The sequence below is a fragment of the Malaclemys terrapin genome, chromosome 4 (assembly GCF_027887155.1).
Source record: "Malaclemys terrapin pileata isolate rMalTer1 chromosome 4, rMalTer1.hap1, whole genome shotgun sequence".
NCBI classification, from domain to species: Eukaryota; Metazoa; Chordata; order Testudines; family Emydidae; genus Malaclemys; species Malaclemys terrapin.
In genome coordinates, this window is record NC_071508.1 from 133,270,330 (window position 1) to 133,296,534 (window position 26,205).

The window sequence follows — 26,205 nt, forward strand, 5'->3', positions numbered from 1 at the left end:
AGTCAGTGCTGTACAGTACATAGCAATAAATAAACCAGGGTGTTGGCCCCACTGACCTTCCTAGACACATACGTTCTATTCTGCAACTTATCTTCACTTTCAAAAATGCTGAACAGTCCTGCCTTCTGCAGCTGTCAGCAGGGAGGGAAATTTCTATTCTTGATCAGAGTGTAATGCAAGTAGTAAAACTATTCCAAACTTCAAGTTTGTTAGGACATACTTTGTGTCCGCATTAAGGCATTTATACTGTTGTCAGACATTTCACATTAGCTTTTACCAATATCAATATCCTTTGATATAACAACTTCATTATTAGGTTCCATAAATATGCAGGTACCACGGTAACTAGCAAGATCAATGTGTTAATTAAAAATATTAAAGTTTGACAGAATAAAACACAGCATTGTTAAGTTTGTCTTTATAACTAGAAATTCCTGGTTGTGATTCAGTGGATTTCACTGTTTGTGCATGTAGCAGTACATCTTAGATTGGCACAGTCTGAAAATTGCTGCAGAGGGTTATAGTCAAATCTCAATATACTTGGTTGCTCGTAGTTGGACATAAGCTGAACAGATTGCAGTAAGTGCAGTATTGATTGGATCTAGAATAAATGCTGCTTTTTCAGTTGTTTTTTTATTTACAATACTCTTTTCTCTGAACTCTGAAAGATAAAACTCTAGAAAGATCTGTGGTGTTTTTCTTAGATGTGGATTCTGAAGTAGAAACCTAGTTTGTTTGAATTCAGGGTTTCTTTAGAAATGGGTTTTTTGTGGCTTTCAAATTGCACTTCTCTGTGATAGCAATTATTGTAAGGGAGAACTGCTCTAAAGAACATTTCAGCTAAGATTTTAGGTTTACTATAATAGAGGATGTTGAGAATAGTGACCAACTGAATACCTGAAGAGCTCTTCTAATGTCAGGAGAGAACATATATAAGCTTAAATGTGTTTCATGCCTTTCTTTACAAAACCATGTCATCCCACCGCATGCTGCATACCTGTGCTCTTTACACATTGAGTTTTGACATAGGCAGCATATTTTAAGAAAAAATAATCAATTAGTATAGGGACCAAATATAATGCCTTCCCAAGAGCTACTCTTTTTCCTACTCTGAACATCCCAGCTTGTACCATAGTTTGTCACAACTGTGGAAAACTGCTGGAGGTGGCTTATGAGGTTCATGTGAGTACATTGTTTGCAACACCTCACATCTTTTTATAAAGATTTTTATTGTAACAAAGTAGTAGTGTATCACAAAAGAAACAATTGCAAAACCATGTTGTTAGGAGCAAAGTACTTAGTTATTGCCATGACAGATGTGCAGCAAGCTTACAGACCAAGAAAGCAGTTCTAGCAGCAGGATATGACAGCACCAGGAGGATGACTTCTGACAAAGATGGGGTACAGAAGATTCTGAGGGAAAAGGCTCAAATGTTAAGCATCTGTTTGGAGGTAGGGGACCCAGTTTCTATAAGTCTCATAATGCCCTTAAAAATAGATAAAATTTAGAACAAATAATCCTAAAAAGAGGAAACAGTCAGTTTATCTTTGTAATAAGTTGTACAAATTAAGTTTTGAACTTTTAGTGATCATTTGTTTCAGGATTATTTATCCCTTAAAAAGTGTTTATCTACTTGAGATGCTTGCTATTGAGATTGAAACTGTCCATGCAGCTCTCTGTTCATCCTCCTACAATTTCTTAACTCCCTGGTGTTGGGAATTTTAATGAAAGGCAAAATGGGTTGGGCTTCTTATTACAAATAAAGCCATTAACAAAAAAAGTGATTATAGACAGGGATGCTGATGTCTTCATCTGTGGAAAAACAAAAACCAGGAATGCTAAAATAACATATCAGATCCATTCAGTGAAAGGCTTTTTTTAAAAATTACCCAATTTACATAAGAAAAAGCTCCACTAAAAATGACATGCATGTTGACTCTGAAACTTCTTTCAAAGCATGCTAAATAATCTCTAAATCTATAGTAGGCAGCTGATAGTCTAACTGAACCAGCATCCTTGCGGATCTTCTGGGGTTCCGAGTTAACTGAATGACACAGACTCAAGAGCTTGTGCCCCCCAATATCTGTAGCCACAAGGGAGTTTCTTATATATGAACGTATGTAACTTTTTCTTTTGATCACATGGAACAGCAGGTTTGGAACTCCTGTTGCCAGATACTGAGTTACTTCCCTAAGCCTGAACAATGCTTATTTTTTACCACCTAGTTTAAACTATGAAGCACCACATGACAGCCATCCATCCTTTTTGCTGAAGAAGATTCAATAGACCTTCCTTCAAAGCATGAATGTTAATCGATGTTCTGCTCAGTGATCCCCAAGTACAAAGTATTCTTGAAAAATCTTGTCCTTTGCCTGCACAGAGATAATTGAACTGCCATTCCAGAACTCCAACACCCCTAGTCCTTGTAGCAGGGTAGACTCATCAGTAGGATAGACTATTAATTTGCTACTCTAGCATAGATATCCTAAACCTTCAAGTCTGGGTTATGTCCATTAAGTCCTCAACCCATTACAGTGGTTGAGGTTTATTAAAATGAGAATCCCACTGGAAGAGCAAACTTTAAAAAAAACCTGGGCACTTTCAAGCAGCAGCAGAGTTCTTGACTGGAATCACTGTTCACCCAGGAGATCATTCCCAGTCATTAGACCTGCGGTGTTAAGAATGTTTTTAAAAAGCATTTTTCATAGGAAAAATAACTGATACAATCTGCACCTTTATTTCAAATAATACTTTGGTGCAGATCACTAAGAATTTCAAAGCCCAAGCTTCCTATACATCCAACTAGTCAAGACAGGTGTCCACAAGCTAATGCTGTCAATGCATTTGAATTATCACATTGCAGAAAAGGACAGTTTTTAAAAAAAACAAATATGTTTTAGTCAGTGTAAAATAGTTTATTGCTCTATCTCCTATGCAAGTAGTGGTAACACTTATATTCTTTTTGACAAAAGCCAGATGTTTGTGAGAAGTGTTTTCTTTTCACTATACACGGTAGTTTGCACTTTGTCATTGGTCCGTCATGCTGTTCTTTCTGCCTCTGCCTGAACCCAAACCCCCTCGCAGCCTGACCGAAATGTTCGCTTATGCAGCTAGCCCTGCCTCAGTTTGTACCACCTCCTCCTCCAGCATTCGGCTGAGACATCAGAAGTCGATGTCCATGTCAGCCTCTGTGCACACGAAGATGATGTTACTTCCAATAAACAATGATGCAGATAACTTCAAGCTTATGTAAGAAAAACTGAAATAATTGTGAAACTAAGTTTTACCTGCTTTTTAACTTTGTGCTGTGGAATTTTAGTCTTAGATTTGTTCTAGACTGTATTTTCTGCAAGATGTTTCCTAATTTTTAGTTTTGTTTACATTTATTGTTTTGTGGTGTCTGTGATATAATCCTACCATAGTGAACATTTAATACTTTTTTCATACTACTAAAATGATCAAAAATCCCCCTGTTCTTGAACACTTTCGGGGGGGATTATATTCTAATATTTTTGTACTGTTAGGAACTTTAATATTTTCAAGTAGATTGCTGGTATATAGAGTTCTGTTACAAGATGTTCACAAATTAGCAAGGTTCTCCACAGGCATAGAGAGGAGAAAGCAAGGTTATACATTATCCATTTTCCCCACACACACACCTGGAAGTAAGGTGGGGGTGATTTTTTTTTTTTTTTTTTTTTTTTTTTTTGTCCTTCCTTCTTTCATCTGTTTTGTCAGTGAAAATCTTTATGCACAGTTTCCTCTAATTCCCAACTGGCTTGCTCAATATTACATTTTTCTAAATGCACAAATTTGTGTTTAGACTTTCATTATTCCTACTAACTTTTTGTAAAATATTACTTGATTCTGTAATGTGCTATAGTAACTTTTTTGGGGGGAGGGGTTCCTACAATGGCCTGTATAAGGATGTCTTTAAGTGTATTGTATTGTAGAATTTACAGTTGCACATTTGTAGGCATGCATTGTTTCCTGCAAAGCTTTGGGGTTTCTGTAAAAGATAATATGAAACTGTGTAATATGTTTTTGTTTCCCTCTGTAGCACTGGTCCTGATCAAAGAACTCCTGTTGCTTCAACCCATAGCATCAGCAGTGCAACTACACCTGATCGCATTCGTTTCCCAAGAGGAACTGCCAGTCGTAGCACTTTCCATGGTCAACTCAGAGAGCGACGTACTGCTACGTATAATGGACCACCTGCCTCACCCAGTCTATCCCATGAAGCAACACCACTTTCACAGACTAGGAGCAGGGGCTCCACTAATCTTTTTAGTAAATTAACTTCAAAACTAACAAGAAGGTAAGGCTTGTTTTAAAATAACAGCTGTAATAGTGAGAATTTTTCTTCACTTAAGTACTTCCCATTCTCCAAATACTTCATTTTGCTGCAGTTCAGTTCTGTTCATATTCCTTGAACAATGTGTGTTAGCCATTTCTGCAATTTGAAATGCTAGATGTATTAGTTTTTGAATTTTTTTTTGAGTTCTTTAGATCTTTGAAAGCCATTGTTCTTATAGTTTATAATTATAGTCAAATTGATTTCTATAGGGTTACATGGGTTATAAGTTGGCAGAATTTGGCCTATCGTACTTCCTGCTAGGAAACATAATCGTGTCTCACCTTGATCTGTAACATACTTGAGCTCTGATCCTGCAGAGATTTTACGCACATGTGTTAACTGTTCATTGCAATGGTGTGGCCTGTCACTAGGACTGACTTCTGTCTGTCTGGAGTTTAATGACAGGTGGGCTAAGGAGCTATAAAGCTAGGCTTGCCAACTTTCTAGTCGCACAAAAACAAACACCCAAGGTCCCGGCCCTGCCCACTACATTCCCCCTCCTTCAGTGGCTTGCTCTCTCCCACCCTCACTCACTTTCACTGGGATGAGGCAGGGGATTGGAGGGCGGGAGGACTCTGTGAAGGGGCCAGAAATGAGAGGTTCAGGGTGCAGAAGGGGGCTCCAGGCTGGGGCAGAGAGTTGGGTTGCACGAGGGGGTGAGGGCTCCGGCTAGGGGTGTGGGCTCTGGGGTCAGGCAAGGGATGAGGGGTTCAGGGTGTGCTCAGGGCTGGGGCAAGAGATTGGGACTTGGGGTTGGGGTGTGACTTATCTCTGGTGGCTCCCAGTCAGAGGCCCAGCGGGGGGGCTAAGGCAGGCTCCAGAAGCAGTTCCCCAGAAGCAGCCAGCAGGTCTGGCTCCTAGACAGGGGGCCAGGAAGCTCCATGCACCAGTCTCGCCATCAGGCACCGTGCCCCTCCAGCTCCCGTTGGCTGGTTCCCAGTCAATGGGATTGCGGAGCCGGTGCCCGTGGCGGGGGCAGAGCACGGAGCCCTGTGGCCCCCTCGCCTAGGAGCCGAACCTGCTGGCTGCTTCCGGGGCACAGCACAGCACGGTGCCAGTCAGGACAGGTAGGAACTAGCCTGTCTTAGCGCCGCAGCACCGTCAACCGAACTTTTAACGGCCCGGTCGGCGGGGCTGACCAGAGCCATCAGAGTCTCTTTTTGACCAGGTGTGCCGATCAAAAACCGGACACCTGGTCACCCTGTATAAAGCTTCCCTAATTTTTGAAAGAGTCAGCCTAGCCTAAAAGCTCATCTTAGACAGAAGCCTGCTCAACTCTTGAAAGATAAATTTGTGTGGCACTTAGTTTAGGCATAGACCTGACACCGTCTTAAAAGTTATAGCCTACCCAAGGAGCTTAGCCTAAGCGGAGGCTTGCTCCTGTTTTGAGGGTTTTTACTTCAGCAGGAAGTTATGACGTTCTAAATTTGCCATTGGTAACTTAAGTTTCTTCAGCTCCCACAGGAACTAAAATTTAAAAATCATGTTTTTCATATACATTTTAAACATTTCTGAATTTTTATTTTCCTCTTTTTGGTATCTGAGCCGATGACCTATAGTTCATGCATGTTAGAGCACTGCATGACATTTGCGTGTTCATCTTCGAGCTTGCATATAAGTTTTTGCGGGAGTGAGGCTTTGGGTACTATCCACACACCTTCTGATTCTCTCCCTACCTCTGTTGTGCCTTTAGTAGCTTAATCTTGCTAAATTATTTATAGACTATTCCATTTCAGTCTTTGACTACTTGTTTTGTATTAGGCATATACCCCACAAACATTAACCCATTCACTTACTTTCCTTTTTATAACCTTGTACACACACTCTCTCACAGTCTTCATAGTATCCTTCCTTCAAAACTATGTAGGCTAAGTCAACCCAATGTTTCCTCATATCTAACTAGTGATTCCAGTATGAGGAATTTTTGCTTTAAAATGTAGAAGTTGTCTGTGACAAATCCAAGGCCTCTCAGTCCTGTATTTGGTAAGCTTTTGCCCTGCTCCAAGTTCTCCCCTCTCTGCTGTATACCATTTTGACAAATTGCCAGGTTAAAGAGGGGAGATGTGTGGGGATTTTTTTTTATAATTAAGATGTCTATTTTTATCTCAGTAACTTTTACCTATAAATGTTGGCTTAGAACAAAGCTTTTCTTCAAACATTCGCTCCTTTTGGAGCATCTTCTTCTGTCTGCACTATTGCTAGTTTTATAATGCTCTTCCTTAGTGTTTCCATCTACCATTCAAAATGTGGATGTATTCATGTACTATGAATTTGTAAGCTTTGAGCTCTGCTACTGGAACCTATTAGAAAGCATTCTCAATTATTTAGAAGATAATTAAGCTTGTGAAAGCTTGAACTCTGGTTTTTAATTCGCAGCACAATAGCTTTTGACCAGACCCCAGTAAATAATTCCACTAGCTGGGGATTATTTAATAAACTGCACAAAGGAAATATAAAATCTCAATTTCTTATTATAGGTAACGTATTAAATATGCATCCAGAAGCCCTGTTCAGAATCAGGCCCCCATCGTGCTTGGTGCTGTACAAACTCACAGGAAGGCACCCCGTCCCTAAAGACTCAGCACTTTAAGTCTCTTCTTTCTCACCTTTGCAGAAAAACATCCTTTGAATCATAATCTTTTCATATCCTGCTTCATTTTTTCTATAGATAAACTCTTGTGACAATAAATTAATTATATTCTGGAGTGGGCAGTTTCCCATCATTTGCCACTAAATATAAATGCATCATTAAGGCAGTTTGACGGGTTGGGTCACAGAGACCCCCTTGGGACTGCCACCTGACATGCTGAGACTACCGCTGAGCCCATTTTCCCTGGCAGCTTCGGACTTCAGAACCCTGCCTTGTTGAGCAGACACGCTAGTCTGCTCCAACACAGACCCTGGGTCTGAACCACGTCCCCCAAAAGCTGCAGACTTAACTGAAGATGGCTTAGAAAGTGCTCCTGTCTCTAGCACCCAGATACCCAGTTCCCAATGGGATCCAAACGCCGAATACATTTGTTTTACTCTGTATAAAGCTTATACAGGGTAAACTCATAAATTGTCCGCTCTCTATAAGGCTGATAGAGAGATATGAACAGCTGTTTGCTCCCCCAGGAATTAATTACTTAATCCGGGTTAATTAATAAGCAAAAAGTGATTTTTATTAAGTATAAAAAGTAGGATTTAAGTGGTTCCAAGTAATGACAGACAGAACAAAGTAAATTACCAAGAAAAATAAAACAAAACCACGCAAGTTTAAGCCTAATACAGTAGGAAACTAAATGCAGGTAAATCTCACCCTCAGAGATGTTCCAATAAGCTTTTTTTAACAGACTAGACTCCTTTCTACTCTGGGTCCAGCAATCACTCACACACCCCGTAGTTACTGTCCTTTGTTCCAGTTTCTTTCAGGCATCTCTTTGGAGTGGAGAGGCTATCTTTTGAGCCAGCTGAAGACAAAATGGAGGGGTTTCCAGGGCCTTTTATATTCTCTTGTGGGCAGAAACCCCTTTGTTCTCCTGTGCAAAATCACAGAAACAAGAGGGAGTCTAAAGCCACCTGGGCAAGTCACATGTCTATGAATGATTCAGTTTTTTGCAGGCTGACACCATAGTTTACATGTTAGTTTGAACATTCCCAGGAAAGCCTAGATGTGGATTGGCATCTCCCAAAGTCCATTGCTAGTTAAGTACTTCCAATTACTTGACTAACCCCTCACACTATGTTGACCAAATCTGCCTTATGTGCTTCCTACAGCAAACCTAAATACAAGCATAGAGCCAACGCTCATAACTTCAGATATAAAAATGATGCATGCAAACACATAGAATGAATGTATTCAGTGGATAATAACCTTTGCAAAGATATGTTACATGGCATATCTAGCATAAAACACATTCATTATGTCATATTTACACTCATAAGAATATTTCTTTAAAGCATTATGGGGTGCAACGTCACACCCTCTTCCTGAACTTACTGCCAGAGACCTGGACATTGTTCATGGTGGAGGCAATACATGTAAAATCCATGTTTGTCTGTGGTCACACCCCCTTCCAGTACCTTTAAGCCTTATGATGTGATTCATGGGTGTTTTAGCAAAGTTGTGGGTTCCTGGTCCCTGGAAACATGTTGGGGTGTAGTATCGCTAACAGAATGCAGGAAGGAGTCTAGTCTGTGAAAGAAGCTTATTGGGAAATCTCTGAGGGTGAGATTTACCTGCATTTAGTTTCCTACTGTATTAGGCTTAGATTTGCGTGTTTTTGTTTTATTTTGCTTGGTAATTTACTTTGTTCTGTCTGTCATTACTTGGAACGACTTAAATCCTACTTTTTATACTTAATAAAATCACTTTTTGCTTATTAATTGACCCAAAAGTAAGTAAGTAATTCCTGGGGGAGCAAACAGCTGTGCACATCTCTTTATCAGCGTTATAGAGGGCGGATAATTCAAGTTTACCCTGTATAAGCTTTATACAGAGTAAAACAGATTTATTTGGAGTTTGGATCCCATTGGGAACTGGGTATCAGGGTGCTAGAGACAGGAGCACTTTCTAAGCCATCTTCAGTTAAGGTTGCAGCTTTTGGGGGATGTGGTTCAAACCCAGGGTCTGTGTTGGAGCAGACTGGCGTGTCTGGCTCAACAAGGTAGGGTTCTTAAATCCCAAGCTGCCAGGGAAAATGAGCTTAAAGGTAGTCTCAACACATCAGGTGGCAGTCCCAACCCATCACACAGTTCTTGGCACCAAATGACTAAATTGATGTTATGAAGAAATGAGTTAATTTTGGGGCTATTCAACTACCAAAGTTGAGATTTTTTTTCCTGTCTGAAATACATAGGACAATAGACAAAAATGTAATCCCTTTGTAAGTGCAAACAATGCTACAGTTTAAGAATATTTTTAAACTGGTATACATTTGAATTCATAATATTTAGTGATGACTCTTCAGAAGAAGTGTTGGAATGCTCTCAGAAGTAAAACAAAGTTGAAAACAAAATTAAGATGACGCTTCCTCAGCCCTGAAATCATTCTTCTAATCTCAGAATAAATTTGAAACTTATTATTTCCAGGTGCATTTAAATATGAAATCATTGTTATTGCATGTTTCACTTTTTGAATGAATTTTCAATTTAATTTGTACAAACTTTTTTTGTTAATTATTGTTTTGGCTTAATTTCTTTTAGAAACATGTCATTCAGGTTTATCAAAAGGTAGGATTTATTTATATTTAAAAAAGTGGCTCCTGCAATTAACATAAAATTTGGCTTTCTAGCCTTGGTTTTCTAAAAACTAAACTTTCTGCTGAGAACTAAATACTTTCTTCCTTGAAAGGACAATATAGAAGGAAATCCATTGACTAATGATGATACTTAAGCATCTGTGGCACCTGTATAACAAGATGCAAAGCATGCCTTGTGCACTCTTCTTTCTTTGATAGAGTTGATAGTACCAAAAATAATTCTGTTCTTTATACTAATACACTTAGCATGCTTATGTTTGAAGAATGACGTGTTTGGTAACACTGAAAAATGTAGACAAAACATAAGGGCACAAATGTGTAAAGGTAAGTGATGCTCTACATACTTTATCCTCTAATTTTCTTCATTAGGAAAATTCTTATCAAAATAGTGTATGAATAATTTGCTTCTGGTCATAACAAATTTAAACGTTCACCAAATTTGACTTAAAAATACAAATCACTTGAGAGATTGGAAGTTTGCATGAGGGATGAAGGATGTACATTGAAAATCTTCAAATAAGAAGCATTTTGTAGAGTACCCAAAGCCAAATTACTTCCTTTTATACTGTCCAACAGAGACATAAATTGAAGCACTTAATTACAATTTATAGAATAAACAAAAGAATAAAAGTTATGCAAGTGCATTGACAAAAGGAACCAATCTTGGAAAAACTATCCTACATAAAAGGTTTTAAGAAAGCAGGCGGAACTGATTGTTCTTGCTTTAATACTGGCATAAATTACAAGTAATTCTATTGAAGTAGGTGAAAAAAGAGTCAGGCACCCTATTCTCAAAGCTGTATTGCTTCAGCATTCTTCTCCTAATTCTTTGGAAAACCCTATCATCCATAAGCCAAAACATGGAAGAAAAAGACCAACAGGAAAAAAGCTACCAAAATATTCTAAAAAATGAAGCATGATGGAAATAAAATGTATGACTTGGAAATTGCTTACATCCATATTGTCTTCAGGGAATAGAATAAAAAATAAGGGAAGCTTGAAAGATTGTGGGTTCCAATAACTGAATTTAGAGTTTTATACTGAAAGAAATGAAATTTCACAATGAGAAACTAAAAGGTGCAGGAAGTCACGCTGAAAGAAATATTGCTAGAGCTACTCGCATTTCTTTGGTCAGTGAAGACTTCTAAAACTTTGAAACAGCTTTTTGATTGAGCTAAATTTTCTAGTAATATCCTACAGTTGCCTTTTAAGTGTTGCTGAGCTTCTCTGGAATGATGAAACCATGCTCAACTGTTGAGAGAAGAAGTTTTGATTCAGAAGTGGCCAAAAAAAATAAATCATTTCAGCCCAACATACTTTACTTTAAAAATGGGCATCCATTTGTACTTTCTAAAGGTAAAATCATCACTGGTATTTGCGATTTGAAGTTTGTCGTACTTTCTTTAGGCAAGCTGTGACCTAAAATTGTTAGGATATAAATTTAGTTAATTCCATTAGGAATTGTATGTAATTCAACTCCAAACTAGCTATTGAAGTTCATTCATTCAAGAAAGTCAGGGTGTGAAAAATACCTTGCATACTAGACGTGGAATGGTTTCTTTGTTTCAAAACAAATCATAGTATTAGGTTACACTCCCTCTTAGTGCTATGTTTGGGGCATTCCCAAATGTGAACATATTCTAGAATTCTTTTATTGGATTAGTTGCCATCGACATTCATTGTCGGTTTACAGGACTATAAATTGGGAGGAGGAATATACATGGGCTCTGGTAGTTTTATTTGTCGCTAGGGTAGATAAGAGAAGAAATTGAGTGCCAGCAACCTTGTACACTTGACAATGAATAAAGGCGAATTTCTTAACTCGGCATTTAACCTGAGCCACCAAATTCTGCACAGTTGCAGAAGTCAGTGTGAATTCTGTGAATTGCACAGGGATCTGAGATTGAAAGAGAGGCTTTGCCTCTTCCAAAGTTATGGCGATGGCTACTGTAAAACATTAGAAGGTTAATTGAGCAAATAAGCTATTATTTCCACAACTGGACGCTCATTATAACTTAACTGTAAGCCTCTACTGCGTTGAGGCAGTAAGTGAGATGCATCTGTTAGTCAGGAAGTTTAATTACATTTTATAACTCACGTTCCAGAGAGTTACCTTTAAATAGAAATATGGCATTGTAATATAAAGATTGCATCTTTTTACTTTTGGGTCAGATATTTGACATTTGTTAATTGCAGCAGTGTTTCAGGTGTTCTGATAATAACTTTTTCAGGGTATTCTTGTTTAAAAAGAGACTTGCATAACAATGCACCTCTGAATTTTCCTTTTTATTAGTAGACGTGTATGTGCATGTGACTTCCAGTGTGCCTGTCTCTCTCGTTCTTGTATGCAGGCAGTGAAGTGAAATACATTGCTGCCTATAGCATAGATACTGATTTATTTTTTTTAGTCAAATTCTTCTTTACCTCTCATGAATCTCGTCTACAGAAATTCATTTTCTTTTAACATTGGAATTTATTATAGTTGCCACAAGGACAATATTACAACTTCATTTCAGAGAGCTCGGCAAATTCTGAGTGCTACACATTTCATTTGTTTTTTAAAAATTGGAATGTTAATAGTGCACTGCATTCTGATAGGTTTTATATCTCTCATACCTCATCTAACATTAACAAGATACCATGCAGTGTCCTTGCAATTCTGCAGGGATTCCTTTATGTTGTGGAAGGCTAATTTGATACTTGGATAGCAAAATTGTGTTGATATTTTGATAGCTTTTTTGTTATAGAATCTTTTCTTTAATTAAAGGTAACTTTCCTTGAAAAAGCAGGTTGTTTTCTTTTATGTATAAATTAATTAAATCTTATTTTAGTAGACTCCATCCATTTCCATTCTCCCACAATCATTTATAGCTTTTAATCAAGCTGTGAAATACTCTTTAGACAGCTTTATTTTTTAATGTTTCACTGGATTTTTAACAGAGTATACATAGAGAACACTTGCAATGCGCAAAACATAATTCATGATAGATATACAGAAGCACAATACTAGGTCAACATATCACTTATATTTACTACTTTTCACATACCATTTAACAGAAGTAAATGAAGTGCCATAGGCACTGTACTACAGCTGTGGGCTTAAAACAGAAAAATAAAATATAAAATTACTCTATCACAAAACTAATTAGCTTATTAGTCATCTCCTTTCTTTAACACATTATCTGCTCAATAGTCTTCTGTTATAAACCAGGAGTTTGTGTTCCTTTCAATACTGCCGGCCACATTGGCAACTTGGAAGCCTAAAGGCTGTATCTGACTTGTAAGCATATACAGTATTATAAATTACATATACAGTACAGTTTTAATCAGAAGTGCACTGGTATAGGTTTTATTTACAGAATTCTGTACGTTTGCATGGTGCTTTATAGAGCATACCCATGCTTTGAGGTCCCAGGGGGAAGGAAGATCAATGGGAAGACTGACACTGCTTCTCTAAAACTTCATGCCAGGTTTTATATTGGAGGTCACACACCATGGAATGCAGTTTTGAGTGTTAGGTAACCTGGTATATTTATTGGTTCAGATTTTAATTTTTTAGCCTATTCACAATTATAAGTACTTCCAAAAGAGGCTTACAAATAAGAGTACTTACTCAAGATGTATCTTGCCGCAGGTGTTCAGTGAATACCTTTGATTTCTCTAAATATAGATTGAGTATTTAGAAGTTGGTCAGTTTTAACTGAACTTCAGCCTCAGCTGCTAGGATCAGCAGAAAATTGATCTGAAACCAGAACGAACTATTTTTGAAAGTCTGAACTTTTGAGCAAAGAAATCTTGAGATTTCTTGTATCATTCATTATAGGGATGACAGGTCATACTCTTATTTCTTGAGCCTTTTTTGTCAACTGAGAAAGTGAGTCTGATGTGATCTATAAATGCTTGCAACTGTAAGCAAAAATGTTCTCTCCTACTTCCCAGGAACAGATGCCTCTAGTGCCCTTCAGAGAGTATTTTTGAGTGCAGCACTTGACATTTTTGTCATCTGAGTCAGGAAGTGACTTCAGACTTACAGAGAGGAGTTTGCTGTGCCTTCCGGAACGAGCCTTCCACAAGATTCTTTGCATGTCTACTGTTGAAATCTCTGGATGTGTTCAGCTTTTATAGCTTTCTCCTTTCCCATAATTCCTCATGCTTTCACTAGTGTTCCGTCCCCCAGAAAGATGGACATCAAGAGCAGCCCAGAGGTCCTGGCTTGTACACCACAGACTTACTAGGCTTTTTCCATTTCTGATTTCTCTAATATCCATTCATTCTAGAGAAGCACATCAGCTTGACATATCTACCAAAGTGATTATAAATATTGGCATTTTAATCTGTCTTTGACAGGCTTCACAAATCAGTAACTAAGAGAACTAAATTATTTTACTGATCAATATGGACAGATATGTTGCATAGCTTAAAATGATTGCCTCCGTCCTATATTGCTAAAGGTGATGGAACCGTCTCTTCTTATAGCACCTGAACCTGCTTCCATTGATACAATGGAGAAATACACATTGTCTTTCATAGAAGAAGCATTGGGCCCTTAGTTAAGAAACCCCCTTAGAATAGTCGTTGAGATAGGCTTACTCCAGACGGTTATTGTGGTACTATGCACTCTGTATTGACATAGTATTCTGGCAATAAGAACAGGACTCTTGCTTCAATGTGAGCTTCATTTAGCCCAGATTTTTCCCCTCAAGATTTTAAAATAAGACAGCAGTGTTAAGACACATTGAAATGTGATTCTGACCAAAAAACGTCACTGTGAAGTAGTTAGGATTGGTATACAACATACGTGACTTGAACCCACAAAAGCAAGGAAACTAAAAGCTACATGACAGTACATATGTTCCCAGACAGGCATATACCTCATCACCACAACTACCATACACCACAGATGATGCACCACAGTTTTAACTCTCCCTTCTCATCCTCACACCATTTACCAAGCTGCCCTAATCTACTATGATTAGTTTGTTGTGTTAATGTTGTGTATGCCTGGGGTGAAATAGGCATGGGAGAAAGTAGCGAGGTGCTTGTGGGAGATTTTTCCACCTTGATTCTGTTTGTCTTGAAGGTTGCTTAAATGTAACATTAATATATAACAGTGTTAAGTAACTTTTCTGCCGGTGATCTTTATATTGCTCAATTTCTTTTACCCTTACGCATATGTCTTCTGGAAGATGAGTCCGTGGTACAGGAATTCAGAAGAATTCATATTCAGAGGAATTGTACATATTGAGAAATCTTGAATTTACCTTGAAATTTTTCTTATGCTAACTTTAATTTATATCCTGGTTTAAGGGCGGGTGGGACAAATTAATCAGATCATTTGATCTACAAGTTTCACTATATTTGATCTACAGGTGTGGGTGTGCATATTAAAGCTGTTTTTAATACCATTTTTCTCTTTTACAGCTTTAATAATAACAATAATTAGTATATCTTTATTTACACTGAATTAATACATTTTACATATTTCTAATTCAACAATTTTCCCCACTGGAATCTTACCTTTTAACTTCATGTGTATGTATGTCAATATAGTATTACAATTAATACTAAAAGTATCTACTTTTTAGAAACTGTGGCTTATAAATACATATTGTTTTGGTGGGCAAGACATTTGTAGTATTCTAAGTTTGCTGTGATCTTGAAAATCCATTGAATCTTTGTTGCCTAAAGTGTCATAAAATATATTGTGTTAATTACGGTATAACTGAGATATTGCATTTAGCAGCTATTCAGATATTATGTATGCTAGTATAAGATTTGTCTTCTCTTTCCCACTTCCTTTTGTTTCTGCATTCTTTTCAATGAGGCTCCCGACTGAATATGAGAGGAACGGGAGATATGAGGGCTCAAGGTGAGGGTAATGATTTTTGTTTAAATGTTACTTAGGTGAGTTTGAATCTTTCTCCCCCTGTTTGTGGCTCAGGTTCTAAGCAGCAGGTTTTGTTTCCTTTAGCTCCATGAAACTGTAAACCAAGAAACCCTCCTGTCTTCAAAACAGTGATTAAATCATTGAGTGACTTGGTTCTAAATTCTTCCATCTTTCATGTTGCCTTTTCCCTGTATATATTTCTGCATCTTAGCAGCTGGGCAGGCAGGTAGCCCCCAGTGAGACTGCAGAACTGCTCTATAATCCAATATTGGAGGGTACTAAAGTGTGAGAGGTTTTTTAACCCTTCTCAAGGTTATGAGCATAATCTGACTCTACCAATCAGCTTGAGGCTGCTCGTGTGAAAGCAAATCTCCTCTGATAACACATAGAATTATTAAATAGGTGATCTTCATGCTGAATTTGTTTAACTTTCTAATCAAGTTTTTATTTTTATGCAATACTTTCACAATGTTCTGCCAACACGATGGTACAGAAGTTTGTTTCATGTAACTAGAAATTATTTTTAAAAAAGCCCATAAAAAGGACTTGACTTGTCATTAGTACTTGTTAAAATACTTGTCTTTGTGACTGAGGATGTGAGGGAGATTCGCACACCTAAGCCATTCTTTTTAGGTGACAAATCTAAGGAACTGACCTTATGAGGTGTCATTAGAGGAGGTTTTGAAACAAATTGATAAATTAAACAGTAATAAGTCACCAGGACCAAATGGTATTCACCCAAGAGTTCTGAAGGAACTCAAATGTGAAATTGCAGAACTGTTAACTGTGGTTTGTAACCTATCATTTAAATCCACTTCTGTACCAAATGGCTGGAGGATAGCTAATCTGGCACCAATTTTTAAAAAAGGCTCCAGAGGTGATCCCAGCAATTACAGGCCAGACTTCAGTACCAGGCAAACTGGTTGAAACTATAGTAAAGAACAGAAGTGTCAGACACATAGATGAACATAATTTGTTGAGGAAAGAGTCATCATGGTTTTGTAAAGGGAAATTATGCCTCACCAATCTACTAGAATTCTGAGGGGGTCAACAAACATGTGGACAAGGAGATCCAATGGATATAAAGTACTTAGATTTTCAGATAGCCTTTGACAAGGTCCCTCACCAAAGGCTCTTAAGCAAAGTAAGCTGTCATGGGATAAGACGGAAGGTCCTCTCATGGATCGGTAACTAGTCGAAAGATGAGAAACAGATAGGAATAAATAGTCAAATTTCAGAATGGAGAGAGGTAAATAGTTTTGTCCCTCAGGGGTCTGTACTGTGACCAGTACTATTTTAACTTGTTCATAAATGATCTGGGAAAAGGGGTAAACAGTGAGGTGACAACATTTGGAGATGATACAAAACTACTCAAGATAGTCCAAAGCAGACTGCAAAGAGCTACAAAGGGATTTCACAAAACTGGGTGACTGGGCAATAAAATGGCAGATGAAATTCAATGTTGATCAATGCAAAGTAATGCACATTGGAAAACATAATCCCAACTATACATATGAAATTATGAGGTCTAAATTAACTGTTACCACTCAAGAAAGAGATCTTTTCCAATTCCAATATGTCTTTTTTTGAGATGGGGCGACCACATATGCATGCAAAAAAGATATTTTGGAATTGGAAAAAGTTCAGAAAAGGGCAACAGAAATGATTGGGGGTATGGAATGGTTTACATATGAGGGTTGATTAATAAGACTGGGAGTTTTCAGCTTGGAAAAGAGTTGACTAAGAGGGGATATGATAGAGGTCTATAAAATCATGACTGGTGTGGAGAATGTACATAAGGAAGTATTATTTACTCCTTCTCATAACGCAAGAACTAGGGGTCACCAAGTGAAATTAATAGGCCGCAGGTTTGAAACAAACAAAAGGAAGTATTTCTTCACACAATGCACAGCCAACCTGTGGAACTCTTTCCAAAGGATGTTGTGAAGGCCAAGACTATAACAGGGTTCAAAAAAGACCTAGATAAATTCATGGAGGATAGGTCCATCAATGGTTATTAGCCAGGATGGCCAAGGGTGGTGTCCCTAGCCTCTATTTGCCAGAAGCTAGGAATGGGCGACGGGATGGATCACTTGATGATTACCTGTTCTTTTCATTCACTCTGGGGCACCTGGCATTGTCCACTGTTGGAAGACATGATACTAGGCTAGTTGGACCTTTGGTCTGACCCAGTATGGCAGTTCTTATGTTCTAAATTGAATTCTGAATCTTAACATACCACTGATTTTAAACTGTATGGTATACCATGAGAGCAAAAATAATCTTTAAAGAGGTATCTGATGCAGAAAATACTTTTATGCACATATCTGCATGTTAACATACTTTTTGTGAAGGTTTCAGTACACAGATTCCAACTCTTTTTAGCCATGTGGCCACTAATTCATAGCTGAAATACAATAGTGAGCTAATATTCTACAAAGTTCTGGAACTCGTCGTCTTATCCATCTATTTCCACCACCACCAAAACAAGAGAAGAATGTTATTACTATGTGCTTTAATTCTTACAATTTTGATAGTCATCACACTTTCTCATTGTACCTTCTGTTGTAGTGACAAGGAGATTATTTTTGTTAACGTTAGTTTGGTATGTTAACTTTCTGTATTTTATTCTGAAAAAAACACTCCAGTAACTTCAGAAGTTAGACTGTTCACTATTGCAAGTTATACATTTCTGATGATTGTCATAGGTGAAGCAATAGTATTGATAAAGATACTTTCCTTGGTGTATGATATGTTTGACGATATTGCGTAGACCCACCAGTACCTGAGCTGAAAGGCAAAGGTCTTTGGTTGCTTGAAATCTCAAACGTTTATGAAGCTAGGAAGGCCGTTATGAAACTCCAGAAGTGACCCTGAGATATTTTAGATTGGTGGGGGTGGAAGGCAGCACATTCAGTCCCAGCAGGTGAGGGATATCCTTCACCTGGCTCCTTCCCCACGCTGGTGTATATAGACTCAAGAAGGTTGCTGCAATGCAGTGCCTGAGGACTGTAGTAGAGGAGAAAATGTAAGGGAACTCAAAGGATCCTTCTGCCAGGGCTCTTCAGTGCATTGTATCAGTAAATATCAACTCATATTGGAGGCAACTGTGGCCTAAGTCTTTAAGTTGTGACTTAGAGCTGCTATCTTAATGAGGGTTCCAGAAATTTCTAGAGCTTTCTGGTGCTATATGCCCTGGATTATTGGTCCATGTAGGCTGTAACCTTAATTGAATTACAGGTGAGTGAAAACTTACCATGCTGAAGGTAGTAATAAAGTTTTTCATCCTCCTGTCCCCATTCCTTCCAGTTGTTGTTCACACTAGTCGTGTCTTGGCTTAATTAGATTGTATGCTTTTGGGGTGGGAACAGTCTTACTGTGTGTGTATAATATGCAATGCCTAGTACAACAGGGTCCTGCTCCAAGTTGGGGCCCCTCTGTGCACTTCTGTAATACAAAAAATGCACACTGAACAGGGCAGTTGCTTCATCAACACACGATTTAAGAGGCTATTGGTTGTCCTATTAAATAATAAAATGTTTTCTTTCAGTCGCAATGTAGCTGTGGATCAGAAGGATGAAAACAAGGAAGCCAAGCCCCGTTCGCTGAGGTTTACTTGGAGCATGAAAACTACCAGTTCCATGGATCCTAACGATATGATGAGGGAAATTCGTAAAGTCCTGGATGCCAATAATTGTGACTATGAACAAAGAGAGCGTTTCTTGCTTTTCTGTGTCCATGGCGATGGACATGCGGAAAATCTTGTACAGTGGGAGATGGAGGTGTGTAAACTGCCAAGACTGTCACTGAATGGAGTCCGCTTTAAGCGGATATCGGGAACATCCATAGCTTTTAAAAACATTGCTTCCAAAATTGCCAATGAATTAAAGCTGTAAGAAAAAGTAATTAAGTTGTAAATTAAGTAGCAATTTCGAGTGTTTTTGAGAACACCGATGGAAATGTATAGAATAATATTTAGGCAATAACTTCTACATCTTCTGAATCATGATATTAAAAAAAAATTGAAACAAGCTGCTGAGCTGGGAGGGAGAGTTGGACTTTTTTTTATAAGTGCACTACAGCATTAAAGTTGCCTACTATGTAAAATATTACCCCTTCTGCTTTATTTCCATTGCTCTAAGTCTTTGACAACAAACTGAAACACACAATATATACATTTAAATATGCCTCCTGTTTGTGTGGATGTGAGAATGTACAGTATGTGTGTATAATATATTAAGTATTATATGTAAACTATTCATTTACAACATCAGAGCTGTACCCGTACCTCTTTGGGGGCTAATTTTGGTGCTAAAAATTGAAATGGCCAAGGAGGAAACACTTGAGTTAATATTTAAAATAATTGAATGGTTACCCAGTAAATGCAGTTTTACAGTTCACTGCTGTGTTAAGAAAAAAGTGTGAAGGGTTTGGATTTATGGTTGTGAACATTACTCCTGTTTTTTAAGTAGATCTCATGAGATAATTAAACATTCACTTTTACTCAGTAAGTCTTGCATTATACTTCTCCCACTATTTATTATTTAAGTCTGAATCAAATTAAAAATTAGAGTTGATTTATGCATTAAAATTTGGGTAAATGCTTCAATTTCTCTGTTCATGTTAAACACAAGTGTAAAAATATATCCTTTTTATCTCTTTTGTCTTTCATGACTTAGTAGAATGGGTTACCATTCAGTAAGCTCTACCATTTACTGCTATAGAATGTAAACAGTGTAGTTCAGTGAGAACATCACGTTTTAGTGTCTTATCTTGAGGTAGAAATGTGTTTTTAAAATCTGACTTGCTGGAACTTGACTTAGTGACAATTTCAGATGTTGTTTCTACTGTAAAGGCTTGGCCAGATTCATCAGAAGAACAAAAGGACTCTCAGTAAACGATAAAAGTTCTGGTGAGAATTACCACATGCCTGAGATACTGACTTCCTACGTTATTGCTGGACATACGGTGTCCCTTCCCCTTGAGCTGTGAGCATGCACTCTTGTTAAAATCCAAAAGTGGAAAGCCAATGTCTGCTGATCACTTTTCATACTTTAAATGAAATTAATAGTGATGCAAGATACCAGATTGACAGACAGCCTTAGAGATGAGCTCCTATCATTTTATAAACACAGCAGCACAGGTGGCAGTGGTTCAGCCCTCCCCCTGTCCCCTAACTCCCTTGCAATGCCCTCAGCCCAGTTCTGCGAGGTACTACTTATATAGGTGGGAAGATAGTTCAGTCTCCGTGTCAATTCTATCTTTTGGTCTCTGCTGAGACTGCTAAGGAGGAGGTCAGCTGTGGTGAGCTTTTTTTAGTGTGTGGAGAGGAAATTCTGTCTTCTCTGAATTCTGCTATCTTGACCAACTCACTTCCTACAGACCACCAAGCAGTCATCAAATGGTATCAACTCTTAGTTGCTACTGACCTGGGCTGGATTTGAATCACAAACCTGGATACCCTAATCTATTCAATCTACCTACTAATTTTTCCTTTCCTGTATTCAGTTTGCTATTTCGGTAAGGATTTGTGTAGACCCGGTATTATCTATTTGACTTTATTTTATATAAATGTAATGCTTATAGTCCCGTTCCCATGCAGCAGTTAGGCACGTACTTAACGTGTGCTTTAATTCAGACCCTAAGCTTGCTTTTTTAAATTACAGTGAGCTAATATAGTTCATCATTGTGTTCGCAACTTAGCTTTGACCCAAGGTGCAAATGCAGAATCTCTAATATTTTGCACGTTAAGTTTTGTGATCCATGCTCTGAAAACAAGAATTTCCTCCTTTATACCTCTTCCTCAGTCTCTAGTGACCTTGCCCTAAGCATTGATAATTATGCTAGCTAAAGGATAGTTATAGTTGTTAAATGCAGTAAAAATTCCTGAATTTACATTTTTAAATCTAGGTATATTTTGTATCATGAACTGGCTTTAGAACTCTTGGTGCAGATAGAGCTTGATGGGCTGTCAGTACTCGTGCTTACTTTGCTCAGGATGGTCTTGCCATGAAAACTCCATTTTGTAATAGCAATAAGAGATTACAGGACAGAAGTACTTCTCAGGTGGGGATTCACGTAGCCTTTTGTTTTCTACATTAAACACTACTCAAGGTGTATTCTTTTCATCCAGTAGTGTACTTCCTGTCGTCTCATAACTTAAACTCCATGTTCTGATTAATCATATCACTTACTGATTGTAAATCTGTATTCAGTGGCAATTCCAAAGGTTTCATATGAAATGTCTCCTGCAATACTCTGTTCTATTTTACCCATTCAGTATATAATTGTTTCTGCAAAGTGCAACAGTATCATAAGTTTAAATATTTTTAAAAGTTTGTACTTAAGTATTTTTGTCTTAAAATGTATTCAAAAGGTACTTTTAGAAATAATCTGTATTTGAGATATTAAAATACACCAAATGACACATTTATTAGCACTAGAAACAGGTTCTTAACAGCTTCCTTCTCAAATATAATACAAAACTGTCAATTGCAAAAATGTTACGAGTGTTCTTGATCATAACACACACAATGTCCTTCTTCATTCTAAAGTGCAGAACCTTGTAATTATTTGTCTGGTTCACTGGTAGGACAATCACTGAAGGAACTATATTTTGCTATATTAAGAAGATGCTTAATATAAAGATATAGGCCTCAATCCTGCATGGTCACTGGAGAACTTTCAGCTCAGGGGACTGCCTGCTGGTATGAGCTGGCAGGATTGGGTCTATAGTTACTTTATATATCAAACCTACTTGTAATCTGAGTCCAAGATGTGTGTTGTGATAATAGCAGTCCTGGGCACCTCAAGAGATGTGCATCGAGCAACTGAGAAGTGCTGTTGTAACAGCATTAATTTTGCCCTAGAGATAGATGTCTCATTTTCTAAAAATGTTTGTTGGCTCTTGACTAACACACTGTGCGCTTCCACCCAAGTCACTGCCAGGTCTGATTCTGAAATCAAGCTTTTCTTCCCTTGGCTAGCAGGTAAAAAATGTTCTGCGTTTTTCCTGGTATATTTTAATTACTATATTTTGCAAAGCTTTCTTTAACTAATTCAGTTCAAAATATTTCTTGTAATACATGGAAACTCAACAGTGAGTGAGAATTAATAAGCTCAACCAAGCTTCTCTCTCTCTCTAAGCTTCCAATTCATTGAAGCAATCTAGTAACCAAAAAGGCATAGATCTGAGAGGAATAACTGCATTTGCCTGACCAGATATGTGTTTTTAAGACCTTGGACCATGTTGTGAAGGAGATGGTAAATAATTCAGCGTAAAGAGCAGTACTAGCTGTTCCTCCAAACTTTAGTTTCAAGTATGTTACACAAGCCTTCGTCATTGATATCCCTGAAGGAAGTGACACGCATAGAAACTGGCCTGATCGGTGTGGATTCAAGGAACCTCAGCCTTAGTACAAGTAGCACAAACTCTGGGGTTCTATTCCTCTTATTAATCATTTGCATTACGGTAAAAGTCATAACCAAGATAGCGGTCCTGTTATGCTGGGTGCTATTGGAAACAAAAACAGTAAGATGCAGTCCCACAGAACTTACTATCTAAAATAGGCCACGGTCTGAGAAAGGGGAGGTATCGCTTTCCATATTTTCAGGGAATGGAAGCACAGAGATTAAGTACCTTGCCCATGGTCACATGGGAATTGAACCTAGATTTCCTAGGTCTGCTACAGATCTGAATTCTAGTCCAATTCTAGTCTCTTAACCATAAAACCATTTTCTCTATGTAAGGCCCTGATCAGCAAGGTACAGAAGTACATTGCTTAATTTGAATCATGTGAGTAGTCCCATTAGTGTGAATGTTAGACACATCCTAAAGCAGCTTGCTGGATCAGGGCCAATGCCACTCCCTTCGAATCAATGTAACAACATTTGTGTATTTCAGCGGTTCTAGACTGATGGTTTATATTGTGGACTGTGTGCCTCCCATGCCCTAGAGCCTTTTGATGGCAGTCTGCACGATGAAATATTTTGGGAACCATATAGTGGAGGAGGAGATGTGTGATGTACTCCACTAGAGAGTGTTTCTTTACCCAAATGTTTTGTTTCAAATTTATATCTTTAAGGGCTTAAGACACTGCTATGTTAGTACCTTGGTCTAAACATGGTTGGAAGAACGACCTCTTTAGGAATGTGAATATACATTTCAAATTTATATTAATGTATAATTTTTCAAATAAATTTGAGCAGATGGTGACTGTTTTGATCTGCATTTTACTCTCCTGGCTGTGTATATAGTTCTCATTTCCTTCAGTCTTGCTAGAGAAGTCTTGGAGCATTGCAGTGGAGAATGGCTTCACCTCATTAAAAATCACTAATACTGCCAATTTCATCACCATTTCAGACATTTAAGTCAGGGAATGTTCTACATGTGACCAAAGTATTCAGTTTGAGTAGCAGTACGTTGTCTCTTACCAGTTTCAATATTATGTTTCTTGGAAGACTCCCTACTTCAATAATCGCATTATTGAATTCTTACCCAATTAGAAAACTTTAGGATCAACACTTTATTCCATACGTAGTGAATTTTCAGGTAGAAGCTAATGGAAGAAATAAAGTCCATCCAATGTGTTGATCAGTTTTACAAGGTTCCTGTCCTATTGGTGATTTTTTCTTTCCAGGCATTGACATTATACTGTGTTCTCTGGATGCATTCTTGATGGATGTACACCTTTCCGCCAGAGGCACTAAGAAAAGCAATGGTACTAAAAGTGCTGCTCAGAATTTGAATTATTCTTAAATGGTCTTCCTCAGATTTTCAGATTTGTCCTAGCACTAAGAATAAAGTTTAAACTCAGCTGAATACAGTAGGCTTTTTGCCCCGGCAATGATTGAGAGCAGAAGAGCTGTAGATGTTAATATAAATCCCCACAGCAATCTGTGGTTAACAACTTAGGGCTTGTCTATGCTACCTGCCGATCGATCCAGCGGGGGTCGATTTATCACGTTTAGTATAGACCTGATAAATCGACCACTGAACGCTCTCCCGTTGACTCCAGTACTCCACCAGAACGAGAAGCGCAAGCGGAGTCAACGGGAGAGCGTCAGCTGTCGACTTACTGCAGTGAAGACACCACGGTAAGTAGATCTAAGTACTCATTTTCAGCTACACTATACACGTAGCTGAAATTGCGTATCTTAGATCGACCCTGTGTGGTAGTGTTGACAAGCCCTTAGTGTCAGTAACTGCTAACTCTGGTTAACATTTACTTATCCAGAACTGTTAAATGCAAAGAATAGTAGTGGCAGTTCATCAGGAAAATTGTTTAATGCAAAAAATGTTAAACATTCCTGAAAATTTAAAATTATCATTATTTCTTCAGCAATTGCTGTTCTGCATTTATGGAGAGTTTCTATCAAAATAATCTGTTAAAACGCAAATATAATACATGCATACAAAGTGGCAGATTTATGGTTGCTGGGGGAACCATAGCACTGAATTCCCTGGCTTTGGGGTTTTTCAGTTCTCAGTCAGTCTATTCTTCTTGCACATTAAATTTCATAAAATAAACATTGAAATCATACATTTCATGTTCAGTGTAGTTCTTAATCACACTGAATGCATTAGGTGCATTTAATTAGATGTTCTCACAAGTAATCAGAGATTCAAATGATCTAATTAAAATAATCTCAACTGTGCTTTTCAATCTGTGGATATGCAAATTGAACATAGTCATTACGGAAAATACTATCATGTATATGTACAATGCTATTTTCAATCATTCGACTATTTCTTAACCAAAGTTAGAGGCATTTCTCGTTAAGAACGGGTAAGCTTGAGCACTGGGAAAAATCCTTTTTGAATTGAGTGCAAAAAAAAAAATCTGAAATTTTCTTAAGTGTAACCAGATTTGTGTTTTTCTGATTCAAAAGTGGGCGAATGACATCAAACTCTGCACAAATATTTCCCTGTGCTGCAGAGAATAAGTATGAAAACTGCCAGCCAAATAGGTAATTCATTTAGAAAGTTGTAGCTCTTGAAAGGGGGGATGTAGAATGAAAATGCCTTGAAATAATTACTCTGCTTCTGTGGCACAATAATGAAGAAAATTAAAAACAAGCTGATACTTAGAGAGAAAACACTAAATGAAAGGCACAGCACTTCCATTTTGTGCTTCAGAGGATGAGGATTGTTTGCTGGAACGATCTCTTATGGTATCTATCTATTTGATCTTGTATTTAGCTGTAACACTAAATACAAGGTTTTCCCAGACTTGATGAAGAGCTCTGTGTAGCTTGAAAGCTTGTTTCTCTCACCAACAGAAGTTGGTCCAATTAAAGTTATTACCTCACTCCCCTTGTCTCTCTCATCTTGGGACCAACACAGCTATAGCAACACCACTTTCTTACAGTAGATTGTCATAAACTAGAGGTAGAGTTGTAATGATCGCAATGGCCACAGGATGTCTCTCAAATTCAGAAACATAAAAAGGAGCCGCTATGGCTTGGTATTACTCATAATGATGTTGAGCAGTGACTCCAGGAAGTACTCCATAGGTTACAACTTTCATATGAACAGTAGTATTGTAATAATTAACTTTGGCTTATTGCAGAGCTAATGTAGAAAAGTCTAGTGGAAGATATTTACTTGTGTATATTTCTGACTGATGGACTAATATCCCAGTGTTACATAATGCTATATTTATCTCCATTACATCTCATTGTTATTCATAGGATTAATTTTTTTTGGTAAATTCTG

General features: G+C 37.8%; 1 protein-coding gene across 4 annotated transcripts in view; it reads left to right on the forward strand.

Moving 5' to 3' along the window:
- The window catches only part of MARK3 (microtubule affinity regulating kinase 3), a 120,370-nt gene extending 96,642 nt beyond the window's left edge, over nt 1-23,728 (forward strand). For 2 of the 4 annotated variants that reach the window (XM_054025108.1, XM_054025110.1), the window contains 4 exons: nt 4,062-4,319; nt 9,546-9,572; nt 15,426-15,470; nt 19,039-23,728. In XM_054025108.1, coding sequence (XP_053881083.1) covers nt 4,062-4,319; nt 9,546-9,572; nt 15,426-15,470; nt 19,039-19,384 — 676 coding nt within the window. In that variant the 3' untranslated portion in view covers nt 19,385-23,728. The remainder of the gene's footprint in view (nt 1-4,061; nt 4,320-9,545; nt 9,573-15,425; nt 15,471-19,038) is intronic. The other 2 variants (XM_054025109.1, XM_054025111.1) reach the window with 2 other exon arrangements.
- The last annotated feature ends 2,477 nt before the right edge of the window (nt 23,729-26,205 follow it).